The sequence below is a fragment of the Acartia tonsa genome, chromosome 7 (genome assembly GCF_053477335.1).
Source record: "Acartia tonsa isolate MP-2025a chromosome 7, ASM5347733v1, whole genome shotgun sequence".
Classification (NCBI taxonomy): domain Eukaryota; kingdom Metazoa; phylum Arthropoda; class Copepoda; order Calanoida; family Acartiidae; genus Acartia; species Acartia tonsa.
In genome coordinates, this window is record NC_137266.1 from 36,516,669 (window position 1) to 36,539,743 (window position 23,075).

General features: G+C 35.2%; 2 protein-coding genes across 3 annotated transcripts; both read left to right on the plus strand.

The window, feature by feature from the left end:
• Window positions 1–205: 205 nt before the first annotated feature.
• LOC145323679 (palmitoyltransferase ZDHHC7-like) lies at window positions 206–22,124 on the plus strand. Its single transcript, XM_080166124.1, has 11 exons — window positions 206–291; window positions 653–722; window positions 921–1,026; window positions 1,478–1,531; window positions 1,824–1,883; window positions 19,231–19,296; window positions 19,872–19,924; window positions 20,215–20,314; window positions 20,725–20,801; window positions 21,204–21,337; window positions 21,739–22,124. Exons 1-11 carry the CDS (start codon window positions 277–279, stop codon window positions 21,865–21,867), a joined length of 864 nt encoding a protein of 287 aa, XP_080022250.1. The 5' UTR covers window positions 206–276; the 3' UTR covers window positions 21,868–22,124.
• Window positions 6,260–8,700, plus strand: LOC145323680 (uncharacterized). 2 transcript variants are annotated; one of them, XM_080166126.1, is made up of 3 exons: window positions 6,260–7,132; window positions 7,809–7,906; window positions 8,662–8,700. In XM_080166126.1, exons 1-2 carry the CDS (start codon window positions 6,410–6,412, stop codon window positions 7,893–7,895), a joined length of 810 nt encoding a protein of 269 aa, XP_080022252.1. In that variant the 5' UTR covers window positions 6,260–6,409; the 3' UTR covers window positions 7,896–7,906; window positions 8,662–8,700. The 2 variants fall into 2 exon arrangements, with proteins under 2 accessions (XP_080022252.1, XP_080022251.1); XM_080166125.1 differs by lacking the exon at window positions 8,662–8,700 and having other exon boundaries at window positions 7,809–8,233.
• Window positions 22,125–23,075: the final 951 nt, after the last annotated feature.

Below are 23,075 nucleotides of genomic sequence, written 5' to 3' on the forward strand. Positions count from 1 at the left end.
TATTTTATGGTAGAAAAATAAATAAAAAATAATTCTCAAAAAATAGTTTTGATAACCCTGTCAATAAGTCAATAATAAACATACCATCAACAATAACAAACAAATATTATATTACTTTTTATAACAAAAAAAGTGCATTTAAGCTTTCTAGTCGTTTTATTATTAATATTTACATTATTTTATGTATTTGTTTTGATTTTTAATACCTATTTCAGAAAAATGAGAAAGACTTAAAAATATTGTTTCTTCGTATTTTATTTTGTAAAATTATCAATTATGTTATACAGCGAGGTAATTTTTATTTCTATGTATTCTGACTTTCTAGAGCTTTTCATAAATCACAATGTCCTTTTGTTTGTCTAAAAAGTCACGAAAGATTAATAATCCGTCCCAAAATCTCTATATATACTGGAAGGGGGGGGGGGGAGGTGTAAAAACTCAATTGTAATATAGGAAATGTCTATGGCGAGTTTGGGACAGATTTGTAACCTACAACCCCCCCTTACCCTATGGAAACTACTTTTAAGGTTTTTAGAAAAAATCAATCCTTTAGATACATCGATTAATTTTTATTGTTCTATCATGCACTCAATCTGAATTTTCAGTAGTTCCTAATCTATTGTTGTTTTGTTATTTATTTTTTTTTCTTAAGGCAAGCGATTTGATAGCTGTTATATTTCTCAACTATGTGTTACCTACATTTAATGCAATACTTATAGCAGGTATGTATGTTTATGCTTATTTTTTGCTATTATTCTTTAGTAAAGCTACTTATTTAATATTAGGCTGTAGCAGTACACATATATAGATAGACATTTAGAAATATAAACTCCTCCTTTCTTAGGTAGTTGCATTCTTAGATTCTGCTGATCTGGTACCCTTTTCTTAATATGGTGCTACGACTTTATATATATTTTTAGGCATCACAATAACAACGGCGAAAATCCGCATATCTGAGGGCCTCTCCTTGATATGGTGCTACTTTTTCCCCGCACAAATCATTCTTAACTGGATACAATTTTATAGGTGAGATCTAATCACTGTAAATTATTATGGTACCCTAAGTCTTTTAACCACATGCCCTAATGCGTTATCACTTTCATTGAATTTTGATTGGTTGGTAAAACTTATAGCGACCAAGGTTTTCATTGCTTATTTTAATCTTCAAAAGAGGTAGTTTTTCTTCATATGAGATGTACAATATACTATCTATTGTGTTAACTCCTAAGATCTCCTTATATGGTGCTACTTTTTTTCTGTTTAAAATTTTTAACTTGATTAAATTTTAATATTACTGTAATATCATTAAACCTAATTGTCTTCGGAATCACGATTTTAAGAATTCATGTAATCAGGATAACCCTATCATATCATGATTTAATTTCAAATTAAATAAACATGTTTGAAGCTATCATATTGTACCCAATTGTTGGAGGATTCTTCATGTAAGGTTAAAAAATGATCTTATTTGTTTCAGACAACCATCTTTTATACCCCTTACAACAGAACCAATACCTGCTTTAATAACCAAGTAAGATTTATTATATATTTAGTAGTAGCGAAGCTACTCTGTGTTTACAAATGATGTCTTGACAGACTGTTATATGTCTGTAAATAGGATACGTTATAGGGATATGTGATTTTCTTCGAGTTTGAAACTTAAACACAAAATACCTATGTATTATAAAATATTTCGTAAATCTATATCTTATCCAAAAAAGTATATCTTGGTAAAAAATGAAAATTAAAATGCATTTCGTAGAAAACTTTCTTTTATTAACATAATATTCCTACCAATCTCAATAAAAATATTTTTATTTTAGAACGAATGACTTAATTCAACGAGACATTAGTATAACTATGCCTGATCAGACCGTCATAAAGTAAGTATATATTGAATTTATTCTTTGTATAAAAAAAACGGATCATGAAATAAAACAATTTTCTTCTTCTTGTAGCCCATTATCCTTCTTGTTAATGGGTCTCGTCAAGAAAACAAATTAACGGGTTTCGTCGTATTTTCACAGTAGCTTTTCTCCGATTTCTAGCCCCTGCGGGGCCAATTTCCTAACCCTGCTGGACAATTATTAGGTAACATTTACCTAACCTAACCTAGAATAATCTATCAAAAGCTACTGTAAAAATACGATGAAACCCGCTACTTCGTTTTCTTTCCATGATCTGAAAATATTACCTACTAATAAGGATGACAACATCCATAACAAGCGAATCACAACAAAATTATAATTTGACAAAAGGAGTAGGTAGGTATTAAAAAAGATATATTTAAAAAAGTAACTTGAAATAAGTAGGTACCTAGTGTCGCAAAAAGAATGCAAAGATTTATAATTTTCTTGCAGATAATATTTAATTATATTTTAAATAAGGCAAAGGAAGAAATTAGATGTAATTATGGATAAATTCATCATCATCGCCATTTATCTCTTCTTTCCAGAGCATAGGCCACGCACAATGGTTCTCCATTTATCTTTGAATTGGGCCTCAGTAGAGGCTTCACTGAAAGATGAAAAATTCTTTTTACTCAGTTCTTCAAGGAATTCCCTCCTCCAGGTTGTCTTTGGTCTACCTGGTTTCCTTTTTCCTGTGAAGGGGTCCCAAGTCAAGGCTTGATAGGTTAAATCATCATGCCCTTTCCTTAGAGTGTGCCCCAACCATCTCCATTTTCTCTGTTTTATTGTCAGTTTGATGTCTGACATATCACTGCGCTCTAAAAGCTCAGCATTTGTGATCTTGTTTGGCCAAAAGATCTTGTGGATTCTCCTAAGACATTTGTTGACATATGTCTGAAGCTTGGAGACCACTGCTGTGTTTAGGAACCAAGTTTCGGCCCCATACAGCAAAACAGACAGAACATTTGACTTGAAAAGTCTTAACTTGGTCTTTATGGAGATGTTGTTGGAATTCCAAATTTTATTCAAGCTGGCAAAGGCTGTTCTAGATTTGTTAATTCTAGCTTTAACATCTGTCAAAGTGCCTCCAGCTTCATCAATTTTACTTCCAAGATACTCAAAGCAGTTAACATCCTCAAGAATTTGATTTCCAATAGTTATTGGTTCTTGAGAGTTTGCATTTAATCTGAGTATTTTAGTTTTTGGAACATTTATTTCAAGTCCAACTTTCTTGGAAGTTTCAGCTATCATGTTAGTCCTTCTTTGCATTTGACTTCTATTGCTTGTTAACAAAGCAATATCATCAGCAAAGTCCAGATCTCCCAAATATTTGGGATTGCCAAATAACTGCCAGCGAATGCCATCATTGCTTTCACAGTTCTTCATGATCCAGTCAATGGCAAGGAGGAAAAGGAAGGGAGAGAGAAGGCATCCTTGTCTGACACCTGTTACAATCTCAAAAAAGGTTGATAGTTTACCTTTATACATAACATTTCCACCTCCTTTATGATAGATAGCTTTAATGATATTGATTATCTTTTCTGGAATGCCATAGTGTCGGCAGATTTTCCAGAGTAATTTCCTGTCTAAAGAATCAAATGCTTTTTTGTAGTCAATAAAGTTTATAAAAAGCTCAGAGTTCCATTCCTTGGATTGCTCTATGATGATTCTTAGAGAGGTTATCTGATCAATAGTGGAACGGTTTGGTCTAAATCCAGCCTGATTAGGTCTTAGCTTTTCATTAACCTTCTTCTTTATTCTATTAAGAAGAATCTTACTAAGGATACGGCCAGGTACTGAAAGAAGCATTATCCCTCTGTAGTTTCCACATTGGGTCAAGTCTCCTTTTTTGGCCAGTATTGAGATATGTCCATTTTTCCAGTCCTCTGGGCATAACTCATCATTCCATATCTTAGTGATCAAAGGTAGGAATGCCTCAGCAGATGTGTCTAGGTCTGCTTTCATGACCTCAGCTGGGATGTTATCAGGTCCTGCGGCCTTGTTATTTTTCAAACTTTTAATGGCCTCTTTGATTTCCAATAGATTTGGCGCTCGACAGTCAATGTCAAGTGCATCTGAGGGTGGAATCTCAGTTTCTTCCTCTGGAACTGGAAGATTCAGCAGTTCAGTGAAATGTTCTGCCCATCTATTTAGAATATCCTCATCAGTTTTAAGGAGTGAACCATCCTTATCCCTGATGTGTGATCCTGATTTGTGTACTTTGCCTGCAATGCTCTTAGTAATCTCATAGACATCTTTCATTCTATTTTGATTAGCAGCATTTTCTGCTTGCAAGGCAAGGTTTTCCAAGTGTTCTTTTTTGTCAATTCTGACACTTTTTTGGATTTCCCTGCTGAGCCTCTTATACAGGTCTTTATCTTCTGGAGAGTTTCTAGAGAGTGTCTTTTGTCTTACCTCTCTTCTTTGATCCATGAGATCAATGGATCTTTGAGTGATCCACGGCTTTTGGTTAGCCTTTTTGAAACCTAATTTTTCTTGGCTGGTATCATTATAAACTTTTTTGATACCTTGCCAAATATCTTCCACTCCATCTTCCTCTTGAAGAGTCAGCAACTCAAATCTATTCTTTAGAGTGAGCTTAAACTCTTGCAACTTTTCAGAGTTTTGGAGGGTTGTTAAATTATATTTCTTCCTGGGGTTAGGCTTTGTGTCCTGCTTTTTAAATCTAAGCCGAACTTTAGAAGATAGAAGATAATGGTCTGAATTAACATCAGGTCCTCTTTCAACCCTGACATCAAGGAGAGAACCTTTAAAGCGTCTAGATATACATATGTGGTCTATCTGGTTAAAGGTTCTTTGAACTGGTGATCTCCAGGTGGCAGTATGAATCTTTTTGTGTTTAAAGATGGTTCCACCAATGACAAGTTTGTTTTCAGTACAAAAACTTACAAGTCTATCACCATTGTCATTTTCCTTGCCATTACTTAAGCCTAGGCCATATCTGCCCATAACTTCTTCTAAATTCTCATTATTACTCCCCACTTGAGCATTGAAATCTCCTAGGAGCATGGTCAGATCCTTTTCTTTATGACCATTTTTAAATACAGAGTCAAGCTGGTCATAAAATTCGTTTTTGACCTCTGTATTTGCTTGTTCTGTAGGAGCATATGCTACTATAATTCTCAGTTTGATGTTTTTAACTGAGGATTTGAAATAAGCCTCCATAATTCTAGGACCATGGGGTTGCCAACTGATCATGGCCTGCTCTGCTTGCTTGGTCAGCACAAGAGCCACCCCTTGATTATGGCCTAGATCCTCATTCATATGACCTGAGTATAGTATTTTCAAGCCAGAATGATGTTTAAACTCTCCATTGTTTGTCCACCTTGATTCGGTGATAGCCAGGATGTCAACCTTGGCTTTTAGCATTTCTCGGCAAATGTTTTCTGTCTGGCCTGACTGAAACATTGTCCGAACATTCCAGGTGCAAATTTTTTGCTGGTCTGCGGGAATTCAGAATCATCCGCCTGACTGGTCCGTTAGCGGTTTCCCAGCCAAACATCATATTGTCGTTTCCAACCTCTACTTCGTTCCCGAGCCCAAAGTTAAATTGGTCATTACTTTGTGCGGGTTGAACATAAGCAGGTTTTTTCTAGGGAGGGATTGTTAGCCCCACCCAAACCCCCTGAACTGGGGGAAGTGACCAGAATTCAGTCTGGCATCTACCCTAGGACCTTTCCAGCACAGTAGGACTCTTCTGGTGTAGCTCCTAGGATCATTGATGCACGGTGCAGGATGGACGGCGTGCACGTAACTGGTCTCCCATCCCAATAAATATAAATTGCAAAGTCAATTTGGCCAAATACAAAAAAAGTTTTTTAATCTATTGGTGGGGGGGGGGGGGGGGGTATGAATGTTGTATAAATGTTTCTTCCTTTGTAAATTTCTACCACAGTTAATAATGTTTTGGTTAAATTCAATATTTATTTTTAGAAAAATAAACTTGCATTGCAACCTTTAGAATATTAAGTCAGCAAACTAGCGCTGCTCCCCTATAATCAAGGGTATCTATATTCAAAATTGGAAGAATGTGACAGAAAAATAGTTTAAAACCAACACCAAAAAGATACCTACCACCTAATAAGACAAAGAAACTGGTTCTATGGTTAATTTTTCAAATCTTACTAGATATTTTATATTAATGTGATGTATAGTCCCTTTCTTCCTGATTTTAAGAGCAATACATGTATTTTATAGTTTAGCACTTTAGTTCTGGTATCCACGGTTTCGGAGCAAGTCATTGCTCTGCAACAGGATACGAACATAAAGTGAACAGTTGTCTTAATATTAATGTTATTATTGTATATTAACCTTGTATTGAATTAATACACTTTATAAGAATATTTAGCTGTTTGTTCTTGCTATTACTATACGTCATTTTGGCGCAGTAGTGTAGTACGAATCTATAGCTCAGATTTTCTTTTAATTGTATTATTTCTTTTCTTTTTAGTTTGTTCAGGTATTTTTTGGTTGGAGCGATGGGATTGACCATTGAAGAGTGGAGGAAGTTGTCTCAGGATGAGAAGGATTTGCATTTGGTTAATGAGATCCATGCTCTTGGGACTAGAATTGATAATGTGGCGGCGGAGCTGGGTGGGCGTATAGCGCCACTGGAGACGAAAATTCAAGAGTTGACGGATAATGTTGATACTAATGTTGCTGCGGTTACTGGACTGGCTACTCGGATGGACGATTTGGAAGATCGTCTTAATAAGGTGGTGGAGCCTAGTGTTGATAATGATATCAAGACTGAGAATGTGACCGTTGTGAATGAGTTTATGACTGGTCAGCAGCGTATCCTTGAAAAGATTGCCCAGCAGAATAGTTTGAATGACCAGCAGAATGGTTCGAATACCCAGCAGAATGGGTCGAATAATCAGCAGAATACCCAGCAGAATGGGTCGAATAACCAGCAGAATGGTTTAAATAACTCTATGCCGTGGCAGAGGACGGCTGGTGGATCTGGAGGATTTGGAGGATCAGAAGAGAAGCCTAAGTTGTTTGCTGGTGGTTCTCGGCCTATTTTTGGTGGTATGCAGGGAAATGAAGATAAGATCATAAAACTTTGGGAATTGTCTAGAGTTGATGCTGTGGATAATATCTATAATGGAGTTCTCATGTGGTGGCCAGCCCTTTCTGAGGTTGATGCGGAGGATTTTAATACGCTCAATTTTTTTGAAGCCGGACTGAGTGATTCGCAGGTTAGTTGGTGTAAATCTCTTGTTTATGTACCAGATAGATCTCTGTATGTTTCGCAGGGGGAGGAGAATGTGCATAGGTACAATGAAACGTGTGCTAAACTTGATGATCAGTTCAGAAAAAATGCGCCTGAATTTGCAGTTGACGATGATGTGATTTTTTTTGATGATTATTTGGAGAGATTTTGGATGACTACTAGACGTTATCATATGACTAATCATCAAGTGTGTAAGGAAATTTTGTTTGATAAATGTGTGGGTGTAAGAACCGCTTGTGGTTATACACTAAAACCTGCTGATATGGAGAATAGACAATTAACATTAAAGGGGTATTTGTGTAAGATGCGGGAGACATTTTTACCACCCGACATGAAAAATGTGTGTAAAGATGCGTATTTGAGTGTTAAGCAACATGAGAATGATAAGATTGATGCATTTTTTGATAAGATACTATCTTTCTGGAAACGTGCGTATCCGAAACCAACTGATGATATGTTTATGGATTTCTATTCTCAAGTGTGTAATGTGGTTTTATCTCCACTTTTGGCTAATCAGATGCGTCAATTTGCATTGGATTTGGAACGTGACGGACAAGTGCGAATGATAACGAAGTTTCGGACAGAGTTAATAGTTAAAGCACAATTGATTGTTAAAGGGCTACAATTTAATCAAATTTCAGGGTCAATGGCTAGAGGATGTACAACAAACCAGATGGCTTTGGCTAAGACGATGGTTGGTGGCGTTGGTTCTAAGTCAAATCCTGTAACTATTGATCAGGTTAGTGATGAAGATAATTTGTCATTTGAAATAAATCAATGTGAAATTGATTTAGCTGATGAATTTGGTGGACCAGCTGAACTTATTCCTTTAATTGGCGCAATTCAAGGTGGATTTATTTGTTATTATTGCAACAAAAAGGGTCACATGATGAGGGATTGTTTTGATATTAGAGATAAAAAGTTGCCTAATCCTAAAGGAAAATACTTTTTGCGGTGGGGAAACAAGCCTTTTGTTCCTTATAAGACGGGGCAAAAGAGTTTTAAAAAGAATGAAAATAGTATGGATAAAAAGAAATTGGTTGGTGAAATTGAAGGAGAGGTGAAAGAAGGGGAAGACACGAAGGAAGTGGCACATGTCGATGGTTTAGGGGCAAGCGATTATGACGACGATCTTGTAGCGGAAGTCGAGGCATGGAATAATGCTATTATAGATGACATTTTATGGTTTTAATGTTTTGAATGTATTATAATCATACAACCTTATTCCATTTTCTACTTGTTACGCGGCATTGTTTTGATTTATGCGCATTGTAAATAAACAACAACAAAACAAAATTAATGATAAAGAGTGAACGAAGCAACTCTAATTTTGTGATAATTTATTTTGATGGTTTATTTTGAATTATGAAAAAATAACATATTGTTTATAAGCCTATATGAAATTATGAGATTATGTTATAATGGAAATCAAAATAATTAATTTAGTTTTTGATTATGTTTTGTTGAAATTAGGAAAATTCATTTTTGTTTCAGACTGTTGTGGAGTCTAACAGAGATAAGAATAATAAAAAGTGAAAATGAAAAACGAATTAGGAATACAATTTTGTAAAATTGCTATTGAAAAATATTAAATTGAATTTTAAATTGAATTAAATTTGATAAAAATATGAAATTAGATATTTGAAAAGTATTAAATTTTGATGAAATGTGGAAAATTGTTTTTAAAGATGAGTCAGTTATTGTGATTTAAAGTATTCGATTTTAAAACAATTATATTGCGATTTAGTGATGTTGATTCAGCAAAATTTTTAATGAAGTTTAGAATTTCATGAAGCAAAATTGTTATAATGCATTAGATATAATCGTGGAGAAGTCTCTTTTTATGAAGGAAGGGAGGGGCTGTCTCTCGGAGCTGGTATGCACAAATATGGTGGAGCTGTCTCTTTTGTTGGAAGAGAAAGGGGGAGTGAACATATTTGCAACGAATATTGCACTACCTCTCAGAGTTGGTATGCGCAGATATGGGGGAGCTGTCTCTTTTGTTTGAGAGAAAGGGGGAGTGACCATATTTGCAAAGAAATTTGCACTGTCTCTCAGAGCTGGTATGCGCAATATGGGGCGGTGTATAGAGGTAGCTGAAATGAGTGGAGCGCGCCATGCGCAGAAAGTTGGACTGCGCAGAGAAACAAAGCTGCGCAAGAAAGTGCTCTCAGGTATTGAGATATATAGTTAGTTGAATTTCGACTTTTAAACCTTTTATACATCTCAGTTTAATCTGACAATAATAGTTTTGTTAGGTAATATTTTATTGAATTTCAAAGAATTGAACTTATGGTATTTGGAAAGATTAATCTGTTTAGTGATTGATAATGTTTGATCATGTCATATTTCTTAATACAATTTCTTTTATTGTGTTACAAGTTATTGGTTCAGTGAAACATTTATTTATGGCATCTAAAATCATTGTATTAATTTTAGATTGGCTGAGAAGAGTGTTTTTCTTTGGTGATTGGGAGATACTGTCATCATTATTTATTTGATGGTAAGTTGTTATGATTTCATGTTGTTACCATTTGATTATCATTATATATGTTGCTATTTGAAAAATAGTCTTGTAATTTTGTTATATATATATTGATATCAATATTAATTCTTATGTACAGTGATTTTCCATCAATTGGCATCTAAAATTTTGTAATATTTTAGATTGGTCGGAGAGAAGTTTACTGATTGTGGATTAACAGTTTGGGGAGTTTCTGTTGGCCGTAGAATTTCTGTTGTTGATTGAGGATTAAGAGATATTTTCTGTTGGTGGATGAAATATTGTCGGTGAGTGAATTGTTTTATTCAGTTTTTTTGTTATTTGTTGTAGACAGATAGATAGTTATTTGATAGACAATTGGATAGTTACAACCTCATAACTGTTGGTGTGAGTTAGATAGCTGTTTTATAAGTTTCATGAAGATTCGGAGATGGCGGCTGGAGCGGCTGAAGTCTATGTTCCAACAAAGATTGGTGGCATGGAAATCCTGACTTTAATTGATAGCGGCAATGCAAGAGGCTGCCTGATATCTCAAGTGTTGGCTAGAAAGCTTGATTGTGTGATTGAAGAAACGGAGTCGAAAGCAACAGGCGTGCAGGGTTCCAGCATCAAGATTGATGGTGTTGTTCGGAATGTTGAATTTCAGATTGGAGGTCACAGTTTTCAAGAAGATTGTTTTGTTATTTCCGGCATGACTGTACCTATGAACCTAGGCAGTTATTGGTTGAACAAAAATAACGTGAAGACGATATTTGCCAAAGACGGCAACAGGATTGAGATGCATGGAATCAGTGTGAATTTAGTAGCTAAACGGAAAATTGTAGTGAAGAATTTGGTTCATACAATTTTGGAGAAAATGGAGAAAGCAAGAACTAAGAAACCTGAGATTAATGTAGCTGAGTTACAAGACCAAAAATGGATTTGTTCATTAAAAAATCGAATAGAAATTCCTGCATTGAGTACAGTGGTGGTAGAAGTTTCAACTAAAGGAAATATGCCTGAAGGACAGTTGTGTTATATAGCTCCTAGACAGGGTTATTGTAGCCGAAACAACTTGTTGATAAACGAAGGGATTACTGAGGTGGGAAAGAACGGTAAAATTATGACTAAAATCACAAATTTTGAAGCTGTTAAGAAATCTGTTCCTGCTGGTACTTTGGTTGGAAATTTGTTTGTGGCGGAGAAGATAGCAATGCTGCAAGAGAACAGGGTTAAAGAAGATGTGTCAACAACATTAAAGAAGATTCGTTTTATTAAAGATAAATTGAAGTTGGATAAAGTTCCGTTTTTAAAGGATAATGTTTCTTTGAAAGGAAGGATAGTTGGGTTGTTCTTAAAGAATTTCAAGGCATTATCGATTGATCCTACGGATATTGGATCTTGTACTTTGGAGGAGTATGATATTCAGCTGGTTCCTGGAGCTCAACCTTTCAAGAATAGGATGATTAGGCTCAATCCTCATCATGCAGAGAAACTAAAAGAACAGATTGATTTATGGTTGGAAACAGATGTGATAGAAGAATGTAATTCACCGTTTAATTCTGGAATTTTTGCTGTTAAGAAGAAAGTTGGAAATACTAACGAGGTGAAAGTCCGTTTTGTCCTGGACTACCGCTCATTAAATGAGATAACTGAGAAGATCTGTTACCCTTTGCCTAACATTGGTGAGCTGTTTGACAAACTTGGAGGAAAGAAGATTTTTACGTCCATTGACCTAACTTCAGCATATAATTCAATGCATTTGAAGGAATCTGTCAGGAAATATACAGCATTTTGTTCTAATGGACGGCAATATTGCTTCAAGAGGCTTCCGTTTGGATTGACCAATGCTCCAAGTGCATTTGTAAAGTTGATGGATAGAGTAATGGATTTGAGTCCTGAATTAAGGGCATTTTGCCTAGTTTACCTGGACGATGTTCTTATATATAGTATGAATGTGGAGGAACATCTGGAACATTTGAATATTCTACTACGAACATTCTGTGAAGCAGGCCTCAAGATTAATCTTGGAAAATGTACATTGTTTGCAGAGGAAGTGAAATTTCTGGGCCATATTATAAATGAAGAAGGCATATTTATGGACCAAGCATATATTGAAAAGATTAAGAATTGGCCAGTACCTGAAACAGGTAAAGATATTCAAAGATTTACTGGTTTCATAAATTATTATGGTTCATATTTCAAGAATTTTTCTGATATTACAGCACCATTGAACAAATTTAGAAACAGTAGTAAAATAGAATGGGATGAAAAAAGTATGGAAGCTTTTACAAAGACTAGAGAATTGTTCTGTGAAGAAATAAGTAAATCATTCCCGGATTGGAGAATGGAGGCTGAACCATTTGTGTTGGATACAGATTGGTCATCTACAGCTATGTCAGCGGTGTTAAGTCAAAAACAAAATGGACAAGAGAAGATGATATCATGTTGGTCACGTGTTTGTTCAACTCATGAAGCCAACTATGCAGCACACAAAGGAGAATTATGTGCATTAGTAAATGCTGTTGAAAGATTTGAATGTTATTTGAGACACAAGAAGTTTATCGTGAGAACTGATTCAGCTGCACTGAAACATCTATCTACTTGGAGGCAGAACGGATATTTTGTTGGTCTCACCATAAGGTGGATAAATTTTTTATCCACCTTCAGTTATGAGGTTGTACATAGGCAGGGCAAGATGCATACTAATGTTGATATATTGTCACGTACTGCATTAAAGGATAGTAAAGATAGGATATCTAAATTATCGACAGACGAACAAGGAGAGTTAATATTGGATACTGTATATCAATTGGAAGATCCTAAATTATGTCTTATTGCAGGAATTGGAGCAGAGACGGCCAGTCAAATATCATCCAGATTGAAGGCGAGAGAGTTTAGTCGTAGCCTGGAGAAGGATCCTGTTTTAGTTGAGGTGAGGAAATTTATTGTAAATAATGTCAAACCTACGTCCAGAGAATTGTCTCAAATGCCTTATCGTGGTAAACAAATATTAAGATTTTTCGAACATCTGAGTTATAGGGATGGTTTAATTATCCTGACTTCACCTATGCGGCTTCAGAGAGAATTTCAATTTATTGAACGGGTAGTGGTACCTATTGGAATGTACAATAAAGTTTTCTTGTTAGCTCATGCAGATGTTACAGCGGGGCATAGGGGTTATTTAGAAACTTTGAGCAGGATTAATCGTCACTTCATTTTGCCCTATGTATCTAAATATGTAGCGGCGGCAGTTGCAAATTGTGTCATTTGTTTGAATAGACGTAAAAAACCTAAACATAATCATAATATAGAATTTTCTCCTTTGGCTGGGGAAGCTATGGCAGAGTTGGCCATAGATGCTTTAGGTCCTTTGAATGAGTGTGAATATAATGGAGTCATTTGTAAGCATATTTTAATAGTAGTTGATAGTTGTACTAGATATGTGTGGTTGTTTGCTATTGAGGATGTTAAAGCTGAAACAATTATTGAATGTCTGAAATTTAATTTATTTTCTGTTTGGGGACTATGCGAGCGAATTAGGACTGACAATGCACAAAGCTTCAAATCAAAAGTTTTTAGGGAGGTTTGTTTAAGGTTGGGAATTGAACAAATTTTTATCCCTCCAAGATCAGCAAATTCGAATTACAGTGAAAGATACAACCAATCGGTGTATTCGTTTCTTAAGACTGATTTACGTTTTCAAGATGGAGATTGGGCTTATAAACTTAAAGCTACACAATTTTGTATGAACACTTCTTTCAATCGGAGGTTAGGATGTTCCCCATATTTTAAGATGTTCCTAAGAAATCCTAAGCTTCCACTTGATTCATTTGACCCGTTAACACGCTCGAAAATTAAACATATGAATTTTTCAGAGTTATTGGAGTGCCTTGACAAGAATTGGAGGACTGGACAAGAAAGAACTGAGAAGTATTTGCAGGTAGAAAATACAGAAAGGATAGGTAGGCCGGTAGCTATAAATTCCTATTGTTACATTTTTTATGACGTCACTACGATTGGTGTAGCTCGTAAACTCTGCTCGTTATGGGTGGGTCCGTGTTTAGTGACAAAAGCAATTTCTGATAGTTTATTCGAGGTTCAACCCCTTGAAAAGTGTAGATTGAAAGATAAAGGGGTGAGAATTGTACCAAGAGATAAAATATATGTTATTGAGAGTACTTTAGACTTGACTCCAGATGAAAAGATTGACTTAGTGATTACAGATGAATGTTTCTCTGTGGATAATACCTTGAAAGTAAACTATGACTTTCCCAATACTTTGAGAAATTTAACTTGTTCAGGCGTTTCTGAAGAGGAGAATAGTTGTGGCGCTAGTCCAGAGGTGGTTGGAAGGCGGAAGGATGGACAGGTAACACCAGAATTTTTGGAGAAATCTTTTTTGGGTGTTGGGTTGTCACAGCTAAGGTCAAATGTATCTCAGAATAATGAAAATTTAGATGATTTAGTTGAGGATCTTAGTGATACTTTGGAAAGTACTCATATTTCTGATAGTGTAGATTCAAATGATATGACTGACAAAACTAAGTTAGACTCTACATATTCTACTATTAGTAAGGATAGTGTTTTTCATGGGGATTATGCCTCTGATAATAGCTTAGTAGACAACAGTTTGGGTGTAGAGGATGTTAACATGGAATCTGCTAGAGAGTTAGAGTCTCGGATGAGTATTTTAGAGGACACTTTTCCAAAATTGCAAAGTAAAATTGTAAACTTGGAACAACGAAGGGGAAGTGTTAAACGAGGTAGAGATGTTGAGGAGGATGAATTAGATAGATCGTTAGATAATGCAAAATCGCAAAAAATGTCTGAGACTATTCCTGTTAAGGGTCGTCCTAAAGGTTCTACAAATGAAGTGCAATTACAAAAATTAGAAGAGGATAGACAAAACAGAGAAAAGGACAGATTAGAACGTTATTCAGTAGCCGATGTAGTAACTAGGAACCTCGCAAAATTGATTAAAAAATAATTTGTAATAATTTGTATACTATTTGCAGGAGAAGAGATTACCATGAGAACCGTAGAGAGCGTGATGACAAAAGAGGAAGCGGCGGTGGTGATAGAGATCGTGGAGATCGTGGAGATCGTGGTATGCGCAAGAGGTCACCGGACGCTTGTAGTTCAAAGAGTGGACGTGCTGGACCAGTACCTGTGAAGAAATCCAAGGATGAAAGAGTCAGGTACTTGGATATTTTGTTATTTGTTGTTGTGATGCAGGTTTATTGTTTGATTGTTGTTGGTGGTATGTATACGTCACAGGATCCACGGTTAGCAGCTTATGATTGTTCTCAAATAAGTAATGTTGAACTTAGATCAGCTGCCTGTTTGCATGATAGGATGGAACCGGTCAGATCTGTGGAATTGTTGGGGTTAGCAGAAACCGATTTTATATTGTCAGAAGCCATTAGTTGTGAGGTTAGACTAAAATTGGAGCGCTGGTTTTGCGGTACCGCGAGTCATGTGCACGTACTAGACGTGCCACATGAAAAACAGGTAGAGTTGAGTATGGACGAATGTAGGAGGGTTTTTCATTCTGGCAAGTATCAGCATGATGGAATTAGTTTTAAAGTAAATATAGATTTGCCAACTGTTCACAGTTTCACAGTTAATGGAACATTGTCACCTTTCTGGGATGTTGGTGGTGAAAATATTCAATGCAAGACATTGGGAATATACGCGCACAATATGTGGTTCAATTTAGGTTTTGCTGTTGGGACTTTGCATATTTTAGTAAAAAATACACCCGTTTTGATCAAGGGAAATGTTGTTATGGATTATGATAAAAAGACAATTGTGGCGAATTTTGAAGATAATCATTTGTGGGCAACATCAACTTCTCCATATTTTCCGTATGTAGTACGAAAACCGGCCAGCAATTTTAAGGTAGTTTTTCAAGATACATTCAATTTAACTACTTGGAATGAACAACTTTTTGTTTCTAACTTGGAAAGGAATATTTTAGTTAAAATTATGGGAACAGAGAAACTTACTTTGCAGCATCTGGATTTCAACATTTTTGTAACAGAATTAGAGGGTATCAAGTTTTTAGAGGAACCGAAGGCGGCTGTTAGAAGTTATTTTGGGGATTTGTTAAAACAGGAGGCTAGATTTGATTTGAATGCTATGTTTTTGGCTAGTAGAGAAAGAAACGAGAGGATGATGGAACTTTTTAGTATTTCTAGATGTGCTCAAACAGAAGTTAGGTCAAATGTACAGATGCATCATGGGTTCAGAATTATATACCTGGGAGAAATTGCTAAGTATGAAAAGTGTACAGCGGTTGAAATTCCAGTAAAGTTAGGTGTGGATTATGGATGTGCAGTAGGACACTTAATGGTGGATTATAAAGGTGAAACAGTTGGAATACAAGAATATAGTAGAATGATTGTAGCAGTAGAGGATATAAAATTGTTAAATTGTTCGCAAAGTCCGGTATTTTTGAAGTTGACAGCTAATTTGTTCCTTGGGAATCAGGGGCAGGGACTCGAACTTCTGCATATTGCCAATGAAAAATCAGAACACGTGGGACAAAAGATTTTTCTGAACGATGAAAAGGTGTTTATTGCTGACTTTAATAAGACTATTAAATATCAGGGATTAGAGGATTTTGAGGATTTTAATGGACAAGCTTCTAAATTGGATTTTGTTGATCATAAGTTGTCATTTTTCGAACAGGTTACAGGTCCTTGGTTTGGTCTAGAACATTTGTTCAAGGATATATTACCATTGTTTGCCAAGTTTGTTTTGATTGTGTTAATGTTGTTGTTAGGTATAATTCCTACGTTGGCATTGTTGTATTGTTGTTGTTCATGGTGTCATAAAAAAAGATTTACTGAGGCAGAATTTAATGCTAGATCTTAAATTTCTTATGCTGAAAATTAATTATATTGTATTTTTGCAGTTTGGTTACGGCGGCAACAATGAATCAAAAGTTATTGAGCAATGGAGAAGATGGTCGCCACAAACAATCTGCCAATGAAGGAAATCAAGTCAAACCTGGTCTACCAGTATCTGCATTGATCAGCAACTCTGCATCCCGGCTGGTGTTGGTAATGTCGCGCGTTGAGCTGCCCACGTTGAGTGTGGGCAGGGCGACAAAGAACATATTTTTGAGCAGTGAAGACATGCCACTGGCAGATTTAGCTCGTCTTATTGATAATGAACCAAGGTTTAAGTTGAATTTGATAAACATGTTATCAGTGCAGTTGGAGATGGGGAGATGCATCCACTCCATAGACTGGCCTGTGGACAGGATCCCTATCTTTACCAGCCAGAATTCAAGATACCTCAACCTGATGGCGGCTGGTGAGCATTCTAAAGCTATAAATAAAAAGTTGTCATGGAACGAGACAACTAGTTTGAATAAGTTGAGTGCGACCATATTTCTCTCTAAGCTTGTTTGCGAAAATTTACCAAGTTTGGTATTGCTTGCTAAGATTGAATACCTGGATGGAGATGAGAGAAAAAGCTGTCAAACGTTGGGCGAATTGTTACCCATAATCAAACATATGGGGGAACTTGAGGATTGGCTTCAACTTTCAAAAATTGACGTCATACCTGCAGATGGTAAAATGAGCCTTCAGACGGTGTTGAGAACGGTGGTGGGTAACAGCGTTGATCCGAGGTTGAAGACGCAGGTTGTGTCAGCTATCCGGCTCCTGGCACATTGGAAAGATGTCGTGAATAAAGTAAGCTTTATTCTGAAGCAAATGCCATCCACAACTTTGTTAGAGTTACAGAAAGATTGGCTTGATGGAAAGTCTGAACAGGATTTGAGTGCTAAAGTGTTTATTGACTCCATTCAGGTGAATGAATATATGAACTTATCAATCTACATTCCACGTATTATAAACGTGAATTCGGTGAGTCTAATCACCAGTGGAGAGATGCCTGCTGAGATACGTTATGTTAGATTGGATGGTCAAAGAGACATAATTGATAACCTGGTGAGTGCCACATATGCAGGTAGTCTGATGAATGATAAAGTAGACTCCAGAGTTCTGACCTGGCAAATGCAGATGCGTTGCAAGCGTCTTCGTCCGACTCTAGCCAAGCAGATATTGTTATGTGATCCAAATACCACTTTAGAGAATGTAGTGAAGGAAATCAAATTGGAGTTGGATGGAAACGTTTATACAAGTTTGTTGACAACCAATATTGAGTGGAAGTTTAATCCTGAACACAAAGTAAATGAGTGGTTCGAGGGTGATTTCAAATTGGTTACTCGGTTTGGGGATCCTGTTTGTGTTCAGATGGATCAGCCCTTAAATCCGAACATTCCTGTTTGTCTGGACCTTGAATTGTCAAATCAGCAATGGCGTGTTGATGAACAAGTGAGGGAGGAGATGAGGTTGGAACACACGCCTGGAATATTGATGATGCTTGATAAATTTGGAGAAGAGGTTAGTCGTAAGCATCAAAAGATTTTGGATAATCAGGAGGAGGTTGATAACGTTGCAACCTCGATTTCGGTTGCGGTTAATAACGGATTTGAAAGATGTCTTCATATGCTTGGTGATACTGAGGCAAGGATGTCTCAAGACGGCTTGTGTGATGAGACCGCAAAACTTGGAGTGAATGATGAGGAAGCTATTATGCCCATGGATATTGAAGAACCTGGCAAGAAGAGAACATCTGGAAAAAGAAAGTAATAATTATAGTTATGTGTATTAATTCATATTTTATTTTATTTTATGTATTTAATATTTGTTGAGGCAGTAGTAGTCTCAAAAAAAGTTTAAAATTCATGTTTCATATTAATGCTCTATAATACCATGTTTAAATCTGATGGTTATATGTTAACCAATGTTATTTTTATATCATGTATTTATGATAACTATGTAATTAATGCATTAGGTGTAAATCAATGCATTCTTCAATGATTATATGTTAATCAATGTTTTTTTCTTAAAAAAAAATATTAAAAAAAGAAAAAAAAACACATAAAGAAAAAAGGAAAATATATAAAAAACACAAAAGAGTTCTAAGGAACCAAAATAAATAAAAAAAATGCATACGAAGTGTTTAAAGATCTGGAATAAAAATATAAAAAAAAAATAAAAAATATGGCAGGTGTCATACCAGATCCACTATTATCTATTTTATAAGCGTTCAACGCTACTTATAATATCTATGATAATTAACATGTAAAAACCTATTGTTATATTTAATCTGTAATATTACAGTTTGAAACCGAGGTTCATGTTTAAGCCAGGGAGAAATGTGATGTATAGTCCCTTTCTTCCTGATTTTAAGAGCAATACATGTATTTTATAGTTTAGCACTTTAGTTCTGGTATCCACGGTTTCGGAGCAAGTCATTGCTCTGCAACAGGATACGAACATAAAGTGAACAGTTGTCTTAATATTAATGTTATTATTGTATATTAACCTTGTATTGAATTAATACACTTTATAAGAATATTTAGCTGTTTGTTCTTGCTATTACTATACGTCATTAAAATATACTTAATACTTAAACCTAAAGTGCGCAAATGGACGGACGTAGTATCTTATTTATAGAGAAGCTGCACTTCTATGCAAGGACAAATATATTTTTAGGTACAAAGAATGTTATAAATGTGACCTCTATGTCCCAGAGAGATCTCATCACTGCCCATACTGCAAGTAAGTTCAGAATTAGGGTTTCTACAGGGATTCAAAGGGATAAGGCAATGGTTGATAAATTGATGAAACACAAAATTACCCCTTCTGTAGATTGAGACTAGTGATTAAAACGTTTTAAAACTCAACTTAATGAATAAACCAATCAATAAAGATGTTAAGCCAACGAATAAGAAAACTTTATTATAAATCTTTAGGGACTAGTGTAATAAAAAGCTTACTGTCCCCTTTCTCTCTGTGTGTCTGTTTGTTTGTCTATATAAAGATGAAAATCTCATAACTGTCTATATTGCAAGTTATTATTTTGTGTTTAGGTAGTAAGATGTTCGTCTGTATATCTCTATAAACTTGTCTTAACAATGGTTTTATTATTACTTTGATCTTACACAAGATTATCATGTACTCTAATAAAGTTAAACTTGCAGCTGGCTAAAATAGAAATACCCCTCCCCATCTACACCGTTTATCTTATCCCCTCCCGTGCTACTGGAGCGAACTCCTAAGAAGATTAGGCATACAAGTTTAATGTTACCATTTTATTGGAAAACATTTACCTATTACAATTATTTACTATTTAGGAAATGCGTTTATATTTTGGATCATCACTGTTTCTTTTTGGGCTACTGCGTTGGTAAGTTTGTCGTTAGGAGCGCAGCTACGCTATACTTTGATCTTTGTTGGTCTTCTAGTCTGAAGATTTTTCACCCGTCAAATGTGTTGTTTCTTAAACTTAACTATCAATGAATTTAGATATTTTTAAAAGGTCCACATACTAAAATTTTTCAAAACAAGATGATTTTTAAAGCTAAATAATAATTCAACTTTTGAATGAATTTTTTAATGGTTATTTACCTAGCCTTGTGTTTTTAAAACTTGCTTACAATCTCGGTCTACTGGATCTCCGTAATCCTTTATTTTTAGGAAGAACAAATATGAAGTATTTCATCACCTTCTGTATGTGGGCAGCTATCGGAACAGCATACGGACTCTACCATATCTTTGATGTCATGACATTTTACAGGTAGGTCTGCGGTTTCCCTCAATTGGTCTAGTCGAGCTTAGAACCCGCCCTTCTTTTTGTTGGGAAAAAGATTAAAAATAGGGGAGGGGGAGGTGTGAGAGTTTTTCTTGCAATTTTTTATTACTTTCGGTCAGGTTAGGTTAGGTTAGAATATATTTGATTGGGTATTGAGAAGCCCCGCTTGGTTTTAGTTTAGGTATAGAGAAAAAATATTAGTTGAATTATTGTTCTTATATGAGCTTTTTACTGATATGTTTCTTATGGGCATAATTATCCATGTTTTTATATAAACACAATAGATCTTATTTGGGGTTTGAAAATCCTTTACGAGTTTTGCAAAGCTTACGTTCCCCAATAGGTTTTGTTATCCCCCCGCAGGGATTAAGCGCTGACTTTTTTTGTTTATTTAGAAGCATATCAGGAAAAGAGGCCATGTTCTACTTTTTCCCATTCACCTTTGCCATGTGGTATGTTGAGAGAGCCGCAGGTATCAATTAAGAATAAGATTAACGGCTACGCCCCTAAATGCACTTGAGAGAATGGGGGGGGGGGGGGGGAGTCGACTTTAAACTTTGATTTAGTATTTAAAAGAAAAGAGTTTTGAATATTTTATTGGTGGGGGAATTTTTTTCCAGAGGTTATTTTACTTGGGTGGTTTAAGGCCACTCTCTTAAAATAGTTTTAAACCTTCTCTTACAGAGAGGGGAGGGGACTTTGGACTTTATATAATACCAGTACCCAAAGTTTTATAATCACGCTTTCGCCGTTATTCGATTAATAATATCAGGGACTTTTATTAAATTTGTATTGGTTGCTACAAGCAATTTGTTACATAGTTAATTTTAGTTAAATTGCTAGGTACCTAAACAATATTTTTTCTTTCTTTCAGATTTTGAGGTGTTCTACATATTTTTATTGGATTTTGGGCTGGGAGCGCTGATAATCTGCATATTCCTGACCTCCATGGGTCTCTACAGCACCCTCAACAACAGCACGCCCTATGAGGATAGAAAAAATATTAAGGTTTGTAGCTTTGTTAGTAGCGCAGCTACTCTATAACTATAGTATTTACGTCTACCTATTTGTCTGTTTTTTAGAATAAGTTACTTAAATAGATCAATAAATCTATTTTTCACAGATTCACAGGGAGGGAGTGGACATTGGACTTTTAATTACACTAGTACCCAAAGTTTTAAAAAATCGTTTCATTATTCTTTTAATGAAAAAGTTTGGTAGTTGAATGTTTTGTTAGTCAGATTTAGTCGTTTTTATTTCATTAGGTAAGATAATTAGAATCATATGAGACTAAACAATAAAAAAAACTATCGTCTGCTAGAAGTCCAGTTTTAAGTTTTTAGGTTGACTGACCACCTATGAAAATATATCTATATAGCTTTGGCTAACATCCTTGTAACTATATGTAGGCCGACGGGAGTGACAAAAGTTTGCTGGACAATTTCGAGGCTGTTTTCGGGCGCCACGGGTACTTTCACTTTGTGTTTCCCATGTTCCCTACCAAGGCCACCAGGATACCAGTGGGGTATCGCAGATGACAAAATTACTAAATTTCACGGCGGCACCTTAACCACCAGGGATCTTAAGGGATAAGAGATAATTGATGTATATTCCGAATGATGATGGACAAAATTACCCCTTCTATAGTTCCTTGATTATCTGTCTTTTATGTTACCTACCTTAGTTATTTTTAAATAAAAAAGTCATATATGTGCAATATTAAGAAATAGACCAATTTTTTTATCTGAAGCGTGCTATTTTTTTCGTTTCAGTTTTATGCAAATTAGATCAAAAACGGTTCAAAGTTAAAAGAATTGTAATGAAGTTTTAAAATGCAAAAATTTAATGCTGAACATATCTTTAAAACACTTAAATGAAAATGCAAAAAATTCTCAATTTTTTTCTTTCTGACGGCTTTAAAATCAAATCACCATAATCATTATTAGAGCTTAGTTTTTATCAAATCACCTCTTTCATTTTTTATAGGTAATATGTGTCTCAAAAAAAATTATTTATGACGATTTTTTACTATTTGCAGACGGAAGTTTTTGTTTTTATTAACTTATTTGTATTTGAAAATATAAAAAAAGTTAACTGTTTGGTTACACTAAAACTCAATAAAAACTAAAAAGATCATCACATAAATAGTGGATCAAGTTAGGCAGAGTATGCCAACAGGTAAAAAACAGTCTGCCAATATTGAAACAGAGTATGCCAAAATTTAATTTTGCATTCTTGGTTTAACTTGATCCAAAATAGTATTTATATACCTACAAACCTCTAATTTTAGAAAATCAAACACATTCCATGTACAATTGTTTTTCGAAAAGATTTTCCAGTATGGCTTCAAAACCCATTGATATCTGCTGGAGGAGAACCGGTGTCCAGCCATACTGTAAAATCATGTATTATAATATCGTACGAAAGTAAATTTTCCACCAATATTAAAATGGGGTATTCCTGTCCAGTTTTTTGTTTAGGAATGAATATTTCTTACCCGAGGGAATAAATGATGGACCGATAGGTCATCATTTATTCACGAGGTTTAATTTTGGTTTTTAATTTTCATTTATTTCCCGGCTATGATTATTTATATCCCTGATATCAAGTTTCTTTTAATAATTAATAAAATTCAAAAATCTTCCAAAAAAATTTGAAAATCTTTTAAAAATGACTACCTCCGGGAAATAAATGACTACCTCCGGGAAATAAATGAGTTATTTAAGCAAACAAAAGGTGATGTTAG